Consider the following 14,136-nt stretch of genomic DNA (forward strand, 5'->3'; position numbering starts at 1 on the left):
GGTATTGTTGAACTCAAACTTTAAAGGCCTTTTATATTTAAGATGATTTCTGTTAAAATATGTTACTTTAATTTTTACTAAGAATATAATTCCATCATAAAAATAAAATTTTTAAAATCAGATAATACATAAATATACAAAGGGGATTTTTTTCAATATTCATTAATTTTGAACAGAAAGGTTTAAAGTAATCATTAAAGGAGTTAATTTATTCAGCCTAAATCTTTGAAATCATCAGTCAACTCGGAGTGAATTAGGCCTACCGTGCCTACACTTGTGCATACACAAGTAAAGAAAAGCAGTATACAATGCATGTAAGAAAGCTGTAAAACTAAGCGTCAGATTTTATTTTGCTCAGGTGATGACACTTTTGATTAAATCAGAAACAAAGTCTGTCCTATAAGAATTTGTAGTGATAAGTTACCAAGTTTAAAAAGAAACATTTTTATTGCTGCCAACTAGCCATTGCCTCTAAAGTACACAGAAGCTATACAACTCTTAAAAGACAGGCATTAGTTTCCTAACTTGAAAGCTCTACACACACTTTATGCCTAGACTTTAAAATTCATAGTGCTTATTTTAAACATCACCTGAAACAACTTACTTTGTTGTGTACACAAACACCAACATATTGTTTTCCATTATGAGAAACAGCATTTATTCAAAACCAGCACCTGGATTATAACATTTTTTTCTATATTTAAAATTGGAAATAAACTGCATTATCTCTGAAACTGCTGTATAGCATAGTAGTTTAAAGTAAATGTTTTCCAATAATGACAATTTTCCTGTCTGGCTCAAAAATTTTCCAATGCAATCCCACAACAAATGCACTGTTAAAAAGCAGGCTACTTGTTTTAATCAATTTGTATTTGAGCTGAGTTCAAAAGAACACTCACTCTCCATAAATATAAAGAAAACAAAGGGAATTCATCTGAGAGATGAAGAATAATTCGATCAAGGTTCTTCAGAAATTCGATTTTTTCTTCTCCATCATAGTCTGAGCTTGAAACGTTACCTTCTTCTGTCTCATTTTGAAGAAGTTGTTCCAGAATCATGCACAAAGGAAAAATATTCTCATACTGGGTAATGTCGTACATGGCCTGCATCTGGGAATAAACAAAAATCGATATATAACCACAGTCTGAAAATGTTTCTGCAGCCCACCATCTCAGACGACGGTTTAAGGAATAATGTAAAAATCTGCAGTAGTATTTATATGATCAGAACAGCTACACACTCAGTAGGATTACTTCCAAGAAATGTCTTCCTTTTTGTGATAACAGTCAAATAATTAACTCTCCATCGTGCTACCAAATGAAAAGTCAACATAACATCCTGTTCATGAGTCAAAGAGGGTTTTCTCTACCTAATTATTCAGAGGCTGTGACATACAATAATGATCTACAGATAAACAACAACAGCAGCTTTGTTTGTTTTAGGCATATAATGATATTGGGTGGATTTCTTTCTTCTGAGAAATAAAATAACAAGTAAAAAAGGTTTATTTTTTTTTTACTCTCAAATATAGACAATCACCTATTCAAGTGACACCTCTAGAAAGCAAACAAAAAGTCCAAATTCTCAATATCAGTAGAAAATACACAAGCCAGTACTACATATCTGAGTCAGTTACAAAGTGGAAGAGTCAGTTTGTCAAATGAGCTCACTGACCAAACTACTAATTCATTAAAAGCCTTATAGCTTTATCTAATATAAATTTACCTGCTCTGTATTTGGAAACTGCTTCAAACTGAAGCTTTCAGAATCTCTGCTGTACAGAGGGAACAACTGGTAAGACAAAAACTTAAACCTTGGGGACTTGTCTCCCTGGAATGAAATTCTGTGTCCTCCTTAACAGCAAAATCTACCAATGGCCTGATGGATGATCAGAACTGAAAAGTAAAAACAGCTGCTCACTTTGTCTTTCTGAGCTAGTAGTTCTTAAACCTAAAATCTGTGTTTGAAGCTCTCTAGGGTAATGTCTTTCAGGTAACCTCCCACCTTAGGGACAAGACTAAGAGGCCATAGCCAACCTACTGCAAAGCCTCAATGTAGCAAAGTAATTTTGCTGAGTTTTCTAAACATCTTGAAATTTAGGTTAATTACTGAAAAATATTATCCCTAGCCTTGCATGCTCCCATTCTGTCTCCCTGGAACCGGGTACGAAAAATCTGCAGTTCAAAAGCTGCTGCCAAGAATTCGATATTGACATTCTTATCACTACATACAGCAAAAAATATAAAAGGACAATATTAATTATTTGCATACTTTTAAAGTCCAATTAAATCAAATTCTATAACTAGGGAAAACCTCCTTCTAAAGCAGAGTTACAAGACAGTATGTTTCTTCAAATACCAAGCATCTGCCTCTAGGACAACCATGCCTAAACAGTGATTGTTTTGACTATTAACTGATACTGGTGAGATAAGTGTATTTATTTTGCTGATTAGACTAAATTACAGCTCTCTCAAAATTGAGAAAATAACTGGTATTAATGATTTCCTGAATTTCTAGGGAATACATGATTCTAAAGGCCTACAAAGTCTGCTCCTAAGACTTTCAGTGTAGGAGTCATCTGACCAAACACAGGCATCAACAGGCTGAGATAGTTATCCTTGATTCCTGCTTTAGCCAACAGATGGAAGCAGGGGATGGGACTCAGTTGCTTGAATGCAGGTATCTGTTGCCATTTTGGATGTCCATGGGTATCCAAGGCATGTGGATGAGTAGAGCTTTACATAAGAGTCAGCAGCTGTAAGCCAGGAGTACAACCTTAGGGCATCTCATCTAGTGTGGTATTAGATGTCCAAGTTTTGGCAACTGAGTCTTGCAGGATGTAATTCATCCCGCTCTAAACTAGATCTTCAGATGTACCATGTCCTGAAACTCTTTACAGTGATAAAGTATGATTGTGCCCAGAAAAATGACTATGTAGAAACATAAATTGAAGCTCTGTGCTTTCAGTTCCTGTAATTTGGATATTAGAAGTACAACATTACAAGCAAAAACCTTTGTTTGATTCTTATGTGTTGGCCTTGTAAATTCACTCAGATCTTCCTTTTGCACGAGGAATCAATAGAAAATGTTTTAGAAAGGCAAATTATGTCACTTCACTTATCCCCCTAACCTCAAGCTCTTCCAAGCAGTTAAGCAATTGTGTTACTTTCAGTGCGTCTTGAAAAGTGCAACTAATTGCAACTTAGTAAACTATCTAATTGATTATGGATAATAGAAACCACAACCTAACTAATTCTCTTTCCTCTGCAAATACTACTGCACTAAAGGAAAATTATTTTAGCCACACAGAACTGACTTTGAACAGAAAGGGTAAGTCTGATGGCAAGGAGGAGTATTTTTTTGAGGTTATTGCTTTTCAGGGGACAAATGCACTTTGAAATATTGTTTCACAAAAACAGGGCGGGGGGAAGATATCAGTCTAGGACATTTTCTGGCTCAAGGCTTATTAACCTTTCCAACCCATTTAACAACCTGAATAAAATGCGTCTCCATTTCTTTTGTTAGATGTCTCTTGTAGCACTAATTGATGCGATTACTACCAATGCAAATTTATGCCACTGAATTTGTAAAGGAATCCCTTTACTGTTACCTAATGGTGCCGTCAGATAACAGACCTATGTGTGTAAGCGGGTAGTGGCATATGTATGTGTACACACACATACACCCAGCTAGCCCATCCAGAAAATTCAGAAGGTATGTCTGTAACGCAAACCTCACTTATAGACTACAATTCCAATACATTAATACCAACTTTAACTACATTTAACACTTAAATCTGTTTTTCAGAAAGAACTTTAAGATAATCACTCTTTTTACAGATCAGACGGGTATGCAATATGGGGTTTGGATACTATTTTTTTTTCTGAGATCAGTCCTTGCCAATTTTTCCTCACCAGTTACTTGGAAATGTGTTTCTTAGCAGTAAGATGCATTTAGTACACACCTCAGTTTTGAACTTAACTTTTGGAATTATTTTCTTATTACAATTTCTCAATCCAACAAAACTTTTCAAAGTTAAATAATTTTAAAAAAATTATTAATTATATAAGATTGAGCTTTACATCAGATGGAAACAAGGGGTACAAGGATCTCCTGGCTGGATTTGATGATCTGCTAATCAGCATTCATATATTTACATCACCAAGTTCAGAATGCAGGAATTGTCAAAGGTTTTGGCTGAAATTAATTCTCCAAGCTTCTCCTACCTTACACGGTGATCACCTGGAATAGCACACGTATTTACTACACAATCTGAAAGCAGGGAAGAAGTTCTCTAACCTGTCTTCTTTACAAATGCTATCATAGAAACCAGGACTAATACATTAAAGGAAACTGCTCAAAAATGTATGCAGCAATGACAGTCAGGATGCTAAAAAGCCATCTGTGCTCCAGGTCCCTGGGCTTTTATTATCCTTCCTCTTTGCAAAGCAACAGATCAGATGGCCCCAGATCAAATTCCAAGCCACTGCTCTTTTACTGGACAGATTTGGAGTTGGGGGTCTTCTGCAAAAGTTTGGACAAAAAGTAGGGATCTGAAAGCACAGAATTAATTGAAGTAACCTTCACAGAACAGTAGATGTAATTTCTGAAGGTTATTCAACCAGATTCAGAAAAAATCCCAAGTGATATTCTACGTGCAATGTTTGCACTTAGAATGTGGTTCATGCACATTTATGTCATCTATTCAAATACTCTCAATAAGAGCAATATAAACAAGAACAGGAGAATAAATATTAGCTTTGCAGACATACTCTACAATTTTTAAGCCATTTACCAGTTGCAACTCATATTTCTAGTGACGCCGTCTGTTGAGGCTGGAATTTTCACATGCAAAAAACTGAATGTTACCTTCTGAGTATAGGCAAATAACTTTTATTGCTTTTATGTCTCAAAGGACCTACTAAATGGAGACAATACTCTATCAGTGCAAACACAAGTTAGATGAAAAGAAAGAGATTATGTTCATGGCAACTAGCATTTGCTTCCATGCAACTCAGATACTTATGTAGGCTACGGACAAAGCCTCAGCAACACCTGTATGCTTTCTCAAATAAGCCAGAAACAGCTCTAACTCGGGAAAACTTATTTTTAGTTTAGAATGTAATGTTGAAATGCTGTAATTTCTGACAAAATTAAAACAATTAGAATTAATCTAGAAGCACCATTATGTTTGATTAACGAAAAAAGCTTTACTGCTTTTCTATCCCTATAATTTAGTTAACACCTGTTCAGGCTTTTTTAGTCCTATGAAGATACTGAGTTTAAATGTATATTGCAACCAATAATTATACACAACATAATGCTATATAAAATACTGACATACTGATACAAATTTGAATCAAACTGGAAAGACGAGTGTTTATAAACCTCTGCTGTTTAGAAAGTGATAAAATTCACAATTCTAGAAGATGGCTATTTTAGCAGAGAAGTGTTCCACCCAAATCTCCTCAATCCATCATGATCTAACAGTTTTGCTTCTTGTAAATTTTTTCTTGCAACTTTTGCCACTTCCATTTCTTGGCAAACTTCTATTATTCAGCAGGGATATAACTTTATGCTAGCAAGATGTCTTCTATATCCCAAGAAATTCTATTTCAAATTTCACGGAAATATCAAGCGTTAAAAGTTGGTATTTCTCTCCTTTTACATGCATATTTTTCAGAGAAGCATAAAGGGAAGACTGAAATAAACAGGAACTTCTAAAGGGAAGTATTATGGCTAATACTGCCTTTCAACAGACGCAGAGGCAGTAGGAACTGCAGCACCACCAGCTCCTGGGCTGTGATCACTCAGGTAGTTAAGTAGGACGGAGGATAGAGCAGAACCAAATCTGCCCATCTAGCCATTTCCAGCAAAAATCCCCCATGGCCTGTCCCCTCCTCAGGGAAGCAAATGGAGCCAAAGTTCCTAGAAATTCTTTAGAGCGAGTGAGAGCAGGCAAAGAGCATAGATCTTCCTTGAAATAGTCCATTACCAACCAACACAACTCAACAAATAGTTCCACTACCCCTTGCTTCCTTGCAGAAGGCTGCTGGTGCAGGCAGGTACACGTGCAGACTGAATTCTTGGCAAGAAAAGTAAAATTCATGGGTTAGGAGGCCACAGAGAGAGCGTAAGCTGATGTCCCATGTAACACAGAACACGGGACTTACCCAAACTACTTCAAACTGTTTGAAGTGGAGCATGCCTGTTTGTTAGAAAATGTCTAAGCTTGATTTACACATTTCTAGACATACACAACACTGGGTATGCTGTTTAATGGTCAATTATCCCAACTCCCTTTAAAAATTATTTATTTATTTTATTTGCTGCCTTGGCTTTCTGGAAATAGGAGGGGTTGCTCCATCTAGAACTATGAGGAAGGCGGATCTGGGACTAAACAACAAGGCAGTGACAAACTAAATAATAGCCATTGATGTCCACAGAAATGAAAAAAATATTTCTGTGCTCACTATGCCTGCATATAGGAGGGATGCTTCTCTGAAACTGTTTTCTGTATTTTAACACTACAGTTGTCCTAACAAGTATATCATTATAAAAACAAGTCCCTAAAGGGAGAGAGATTTAACAGCACCACTTTTCAGGAAAAAAGTTTCTAAATTATCATAATGAAAAATAAGAAAGAAGTTACGGACTGGAAACTCTATCAACATGTGATGAGCATTTAGTAAATTTGTGTTTGCTAAGGTAATGCTGACAAAACTAAAGTTTTCAGTAAAATCAACACTGTTTTACTCTACCCATCCATGCTGAGTCAGAGGTTAATGGAAATATATTTCAAGAATGAATGAATTCTTTCCTCATGTGGCAATACAGTCTCATTTTATGAATAAAGAAGACTCTCACAGGGAATTCTGTTTTTGACCCTTTGTTTTTCCTTTGAGAAATCCCTGTCCAGGCTACTCATTGCTGTGTTTAAGTCCTAAACAGAAGACAAACATTTTTCAGAGTGTGGCATGTATATTTGGGTAATAGGTATTTTACTTCAAAACAACATGGGAAGTCCTTTAACTGGATGTTCCACAAGCATGTAAGTAACCTCTATGTGGATCATTAAAATTTACAAAACCAACAATATCCATGGTATAAGAAAGCATACAGTAGGATAAAAGAGGTTATCTCTAATTGCTGTTTAATGTTTAAATAACATGCTGATAAGCATCTCTACAATATTTAAGGCAGGTATGCATGAAAGACTTTACTAGAAATCTTTTTGTTCTGATTTTAATACTACTGTATTTGAATAAAAGGTAATTACATTACAAATTGCCATGACTTGGGATTCAGTTTTTAGCTGATTAGCATTTCTCTTTAATTGCTTTTTGTTTTGTGATTTGAAATGCATATTTCCCTAACATCCCTCCCAGTAATCATAATCCTTATTAACCACATCAATATTCACCTGCCAAGAAAGTTCAAACTGATTTACACCCTCTTTCAGTATCTAAAGCAAAATTCACATCACCTACAATTCCTTATTTAAATTTATATCAACTCCCCCCCTGCCCCAAACTTTCGAAGTATTTTGATCTTTTATTCAATGGGATCTGAAATTCTAGTTGTGGCGTCTTTATTCATGATATCACTTTCTTCTCAAGTGGCTCCCTAAGATTCAGCAATTCTGCTTACAGATCAAGACCAAACATGCCTCCAGAAAGGGTCAAGGAATTATTAACATTTCTGAAAGTTAAATTCCAGAGGAGGGACCATCAGCTAAACTCTTGGAACAAATGAATCTACAGCATGTGCAGTGACAACAGTCCTGAGCAACATATTGTGAACAACACTTTAGATGTCCCAGCCAGCTGCACGCTAGAGAGTTTTCAGAAGCAACAGTAAGAATCTTGCCAAAATGATGTCTGCCCAGACACAATAATTTGGCATACCCTGGAAAATAGTTTTGATAGCAAAGAGAACAAGCACTTCAAATTCTATCACCCAAGTGGAAGACGCTTATCCCCGAGACATCTATGCATCATGCCTCTTCCACATATCATTTAGCAGGGTCATCTGTTACTAGCCCTTAATATGACACACTGAATTACAAGAAACTCCCAAGCCATCTTAAGCAGTATTATTCTTATCTAGTAATACGATTTCCACAACATATTGTAAGAAATGAAATATACCAGCAGTAGAGCATTCAAGCTTCCATTTTGGAGTAAGAATCATAACAACCGCTTTGCAAGTAACATAACGAAGACCCACAAAGCTTTAAAAAGTAAATTCTAATCCCCATTATCCTGTTAAAGAAAGCTAAAATAGGAGCCACTAAGAAATCTCATTTAGAGAGAACAACCAAAAAGATTAATGTATCAGCCTTCTTGGGATACTGGGAATTTATAAACCTATTTTACTCCAATCTACAAGGCATAAACTTGAATTGACACTTCTGTCATATATGTTAGTTTTGAAATCTATTCTAGAATGAAAAAAAATAAAAATCAATTCTTCACATCTGAAGCATGAAATATGTTGGGTTCTTATTAGTTTTTTCAGAAAAGAATCTGAAATAAAGATTGTGAAAGTATCTATCATAGTATGGGTCCTAGCACATAAGCATCCAGATTTTATAACTAGAAGGTCAAGTATCATATCAAAGTTATTCTAACATATCAGAAAAACAAGCTAAAAAAGCAGGAAGAATATAAGCTGTCAGCCCATCAGTTTCCCCATTTAGTAGCTACAGTCCGTAAGAAAAGCAAGGAGTAGGACAGAAAACAGCTTTCATATTCTTTCTTCAAGCGTTCTTAAAAGTGGTAAGGAAGCTCCTCCTGACCAGAAACCCTACGGTGCTTTGATTGCAGCTGATGTTTGAACGGGCCTTCCCAGACAGAACTGTGTTCTGTTCACAGGCAGATTTGTCTGTCCTTCAAGATTTCCACTCAATTCCCTGGGTCAGCCTTACACCTATCAAGCTTCTGGTTTTGGCAAACAGGTGAGAGGTAACACATTCATAACATCACTTCATTGTCTGATGTGCCTTTCTTTCATTTACCACAAGCAAGTGTAGGAGTACCATAGGCAATAACCGTATCATCAAAATAATAGATGCTGTTTGTTGACATAAGAAATTACATTCTCATCCTACAGGAAATGTCATAAAGTATACAGCAATGCTAGTAATCTAAGCAAGTCCTGAAAGTAAACATCATACATATAACATTTTTATAGGTAAAGAATGACACTAAGGTAATAAAATTAAGTTTTGAATAACAACAACAATAAAAAGTCCTCTATTAATTAAAATCACATCAGAAAACAATGGATTGCTGAAAAATACAGCTATATTAATTTCAGATTTATAGACCGAAGTTTACATATCTTTAGAAAACGCACAGAGGTACTGAAAATAAACAGCAATCACTTTGCTTTAGTGGCTCGCTCTAACAAACACAATCCTGACAGTAATGCAAGATACATGCTTATCAGTACTTAATCATAACTCATTCATTTTTGAAGAGAAGCTTTTGAACACGCTTTTCATCTCATAAGGCTGTTTTTGTTTTTCTGAAGTAGAATTTAAAAAAGCAATTACAATATGGTACTTACCTAACCAATTTCAGAGCTTAACACAGTTTCAAGGTTACAAAAATCAGTCCCTAATCCTTACCACCATTAAGACAGCACATGACCTTTTGTGTAAAACAACAAATAGCATCGTACTAGCAGAATTAAGGTAACCGATATTCAGAACATTCTCAGAGATGATCCTGTTCTTTCTGCAGGTGCCAGAATACTCGCCAATTACTAAATGAGCACACAGTAGGCGAAATGCAATGCTAATGTCAGGTTTACTGTGCAATGAGAATGCAATGTTAGATATAGCATGATATTTATTAAAAATTTGTCCTGAAAAGATTAGAAAAACTCCAACATTTCAGACGATGACTAGCCTTTCAAAACGATAGGTAAGCTTCAGTTTGAGACAGATATATTTTTTTTTTAAATTAAATGGTCTGGAACAAGAAATAAAGCATCTTCCTAACTGTGGACCAGATGTCATAATTCAAAATACCTGCTACTTCATTTTATGGACAAGGCTGTTTACAGTCACCTAATTCTATTTAATAATTACCAGTAGGGAATACATACAAGAAAGTAGCAATGCTTATCTGAGTGCCTTTAGTAACACAATAGCATTCCTCTTTTCTCTTTGCTATGTTAAACAGATATAATGCTGTAAATTTAATGCAATTTAACATAGTTGGTTAATTTATCAGGCAGGATTAAAACCACTGTGAAAGATATTAAAAGATCATATTAACAAATCATACTAAATACACAGGCCACCTAGCTCTTCAAAATGATTTCAGATGACTGCAGGAAATACATTAACAAAAATATGACAGAAAATCATCACAGATTGAATCATTAAAAGAGGAGAGAAGAAACAAAATCAAATCCTATCAAAATTAAGGTTCACAGATGTTATGCTATAAGCGACTCCTAGCAAATTTCTACTTATTAGACTCTAACAATAGGGAGAGTCAGATAGTCAACAGAACATTCCTCCTGAACCAATGCTCTTTCTCACCACATTTGTACCAAAAAAAAAGCTTAACAGATCAGGTGGGTAATGCTCAAAATATTTTTATGGAAGTAATCCGCATGCATTGTTCCCAAAAGCAACCATCATTTGAAGGTGGGAGACTACTGTGACAAGGAAACAGTTATTCCACTCATATCTGGTCTTCCCATGGTTGCCACCAGGTGCCCCATTTTCCAGGGGCTGCCCCATTACAGCTTTGGAAACATACAGAAACGCTAAGTGAGGGTTTTCAAGGAGCAGTTTCAATTTTTGAATTCTTTAGGACATTTGGGACTCCTTGTATAAACTGCAGCATGTTCTAACGGCATTTTCTGAGAACAAGATAAAGGTTAGAAGCACAGTACTTCCTGAATCTACTCTTCTTACTCACCCTTTAGGATTCATAAGATGTAGATCCACAGCGAAGCACAAAGTATTGGCTGAAAATTACTGCCTTAGAGAGAAACACATCTGAAGTGATATCAATAGTCCAAAGACAAAAGGTAAAGCAGAGGAAAAAAAAAGATTACAGAGAACTAGCTCATATGACAAGAATTTTCATGGAATATCCACACAGAGGAAGCAGCTAGAAAGTTCTCACACAGGATCTGAAGATCAGGAAAGAAAATATACTAGATATTACCTCTGAACAAAGGTGTGTCTTTTCTCAGATGCAAGTTTTTTTAACCTTCAAATTTCAATGCCATCTAGTTCTTCCATAATGATAAAGGGCAAAGAACGACTCAGTTTTTCTTCTTTACATCAGACACTGGTTTCTATACTGCTGTTGTAATCCTCACTTGTTTCCTCTTTAAATCACAATCTTTCTTTCTCTCAGGATAGATGACTGCAAGTCTAAATCTGTTGGTTTTATCCAAACCCTTTCTATTCCATTACATATTTTCTAAGAAGACATTATCATATGACCAGGTCTGCTACAACTCATCATCTATATCTTTACCAGTTTATCTCAAATCCGAATAATATTTTAGAACAGTTGCTCTGCATGGAAATAATAGCTAAGAACCTATTTTCTGTAGTTGGTAAATTACATGAAATTAAATTTAAAGAACTCACTCTTAAGGGTTAAACAAAATAATCATTCATTACAGTTATGAGTAAAAATTACACTAACTGCAATCATCAGAATTTAGATCCACAATAGCTAGCACCACCTTGCTACACTAACTGATGAAAGAATAATGACAAAATACTCAGAGTGGTTTTTAATTTGCTGCTCTTGCATGCAGTATGATTTATCTTACAATTTAAAACTGTACTTAATTGCATATTAAGAGATGGCAATATGTGCAACAAGATTTTATTAATACCACTGCATGTCATATTTCATATTGAAAACAATCTACACTGGCTCACCTATAAAATGAACTCATAACAAAGGCCTACTTCATGCAAAGTAGCACATTAACATTCCACACAGACTGTAATTGCCATTCTACTGGTTATTATAATATTCATGTTTGTAAGCAGTTTTGAATAGCAGTCAATTACTTGTTCGTTTGCAATGCTCCCCTTGCATTTATATTATGAGCCTTTGAGAAGGCAGTCACTGACTGGTGGGAATAATTTTGCAAGAATATAGGTACATTTTTTTAGGTTTATTTTGACTTTGTGCAAGTCTGAAAGTATTTCTTTGTCCTTGTTTTTGAAAAAGTTAACTAATTCAAGTAGCTGCAGTATTCACTACAGAGACAGACAACTGGGCTCTGAATTGCTTTAGGAAGATGCAGCACGACAGTAACACCATTAGAACATACTGACACAGGTGCTTAAAAGACTAATGCAAATTTGATAGTCTATTTTCAGAAGCAACTCTGGATGTTAACCGTGTGTGTAAACAAATAAAAGGAAAGACGAGTAAATGCAATAGAAATATGAATGACCCATAAGAAGATTAGCATAATGGTAATACTTAAGGGTAGTTTTGATGTGAAACCATGAGTTTAGCTTTAACGTTTAGCTTTAAACATAGCCAAACAAAACTGAGAAGTTCTGAAACTAGGAAAATCAACAGCCTTAGAGCAAACGGTGCAGTGAAATGACAAGGAACAACTGTTAAAAGTGCAAAGTTGACAGAGTTGCAAAAAGCTGTGAGAAAGGCAGCAAAATCTGGCTGACAGCAAGAAGCCAAACGGACAGTGACGGTGACTCACTAGCTCACTCTGAGAAGTACACACTAACTAGAAAATCACATCTATTGGTCAGTCTCAAATATTAGCTACCAGCAGGCACACACGTTAAGAACCAGAAGCAACAGTAAAATGATAAGAAAACAGTCATTTTAGAATTTATAACTAGACAGTCCTTGTTTGTCTAATATGTGTAGCATTTCCTTAAGTTTGTGACAGGCCTTATTATTTCTATTTTGTATGTGTGTATCTGACTGCAGAAGGCTGAAATTCTACACAGTCCATAAAAAGAAAACAAAAAAGTCCTCCTTTGCTGCTGCTTTGCTTACTTAGAAATCAATTCTCAAAGGTTTTTCTTTTTGCTGCTGTTGTTCTCACATCTTATGACAGTTACTTTACCCTTCCTAATTCCAAATTCATATCCATTCAGTGGCATTTCTGTAACACAACTGCCCTTGAAGGGAAGAGCATGTAAAAACAAACTAAATAAACAAGCTCAAATTTTTCAGAACAAATATTTTGACTTAAAATACTTAGAGCAAAGAAACGTAGACAAAAGCAGAGTAGTAATTCTGCCTCTTTAAAAATAGTTCCAAGTTCTTGGTAATCATGTATCTGAAAGTTTTAAATAATGTAGTATGGTGTTTTTACACAGCCTTCAGTTTTAAATCTAGAAGGGACCACAATAACCACACTGCTTGATCTGAAAGTTCAAGGAAAAAAATCACATCTTTTTTCCCCCAAAATGAATTTAATCATCTTGCAGAAACATATATATATAGCTTTGTCTTAAAGGTGACAAACTATGGAAGTCACTATTTTTCCTTGTAAGCTGCCAGTATGTCAGCTGAATTTTCCAAATATCAACATTACAAAGTATGCTGATATAAAAATGAACCCATTAAAAGAAAATGTGAGAGCACTGATAAAACATTAAATAATCTATACGGAGGGAACAGAAGAGGAGGCAATTAAAGGCACTGAAGGTAAAGTGAAAATTTATAATGCTACTAACTGATGAGAGAAGTTAAAGGGATCACAGAATATCAATAAGTAGTAGACTTAAAAAAAAAAAAACCAACACCAAAACCCAAAACCCTGAAATAAGAACTTTAAAGCATGTTAGGAATAAAAGTAAAACCACAGATAAAAACAAATTTACCCTATTAAATATAAGTAGGAAAATTATAAATTAGTTACGCAAAAAACCAGAAATACTCAAGAGTGGTTTCTCCTCCACTTCTGAAGAGGAAGAAGAAGAAAAGGACATTTCTATTCCATATGATATTGTGGACAGAACTGAAAAAGTGGGGATATGAAACATCATCTGCCACAGCCTAACACTTTATTAAGAGATGCTCTCAAGTTCTTTCCAGAGCACCTTTGTAATATTTCTCACAATGAACACATGTCAAGACCCACATTAAAATATCA

The 14,136-nt window shown here is 35.2% G+C and overlaps 1 protein-coding gene across 1 annotated transcript in view; it reads right to left on the reverse strand.

Moving 5' to 3' along the window:
- Positions 1-857: 857 nt before the first annotated feature.
- Positions 858-14,136, reverse strand: part of MEI4 (meiosis-specific 4 homolog (S. cerevisiae)) — a 69,280-nt gene continuing 56,001 nt past the window's right edge. Inside the window, exon 5 of the mRNA XM_010565822.1 lies at positions 858-1,109. Within this exon, the coding sequence (XP_010564124.1) occupies positions 858-1,109 (252 nt within the window). The remainder of the gene's footprint in view (positions 1,110-14,136) is intronic.

This window comes from Haliaeetus leucocephalus, unplaced genomic scaffold (genome assembly GCF_000737465.1).
Source record: "Haliaeetus leucocephalus isolate CR32 unplaced genomic scaffold, Haliaeetus_leucocephalus-4.0 Scaffold195, whole genome shotgun sequence".
In the NCBI taxonomy this organism is placed as follows: domain Eukaryota; kingdom Metazoa; phylum Chordata; class Aves; order Accipitriformes; family Accipitridae; genus Haliaeetus; species Haliaeetus leucocephalus.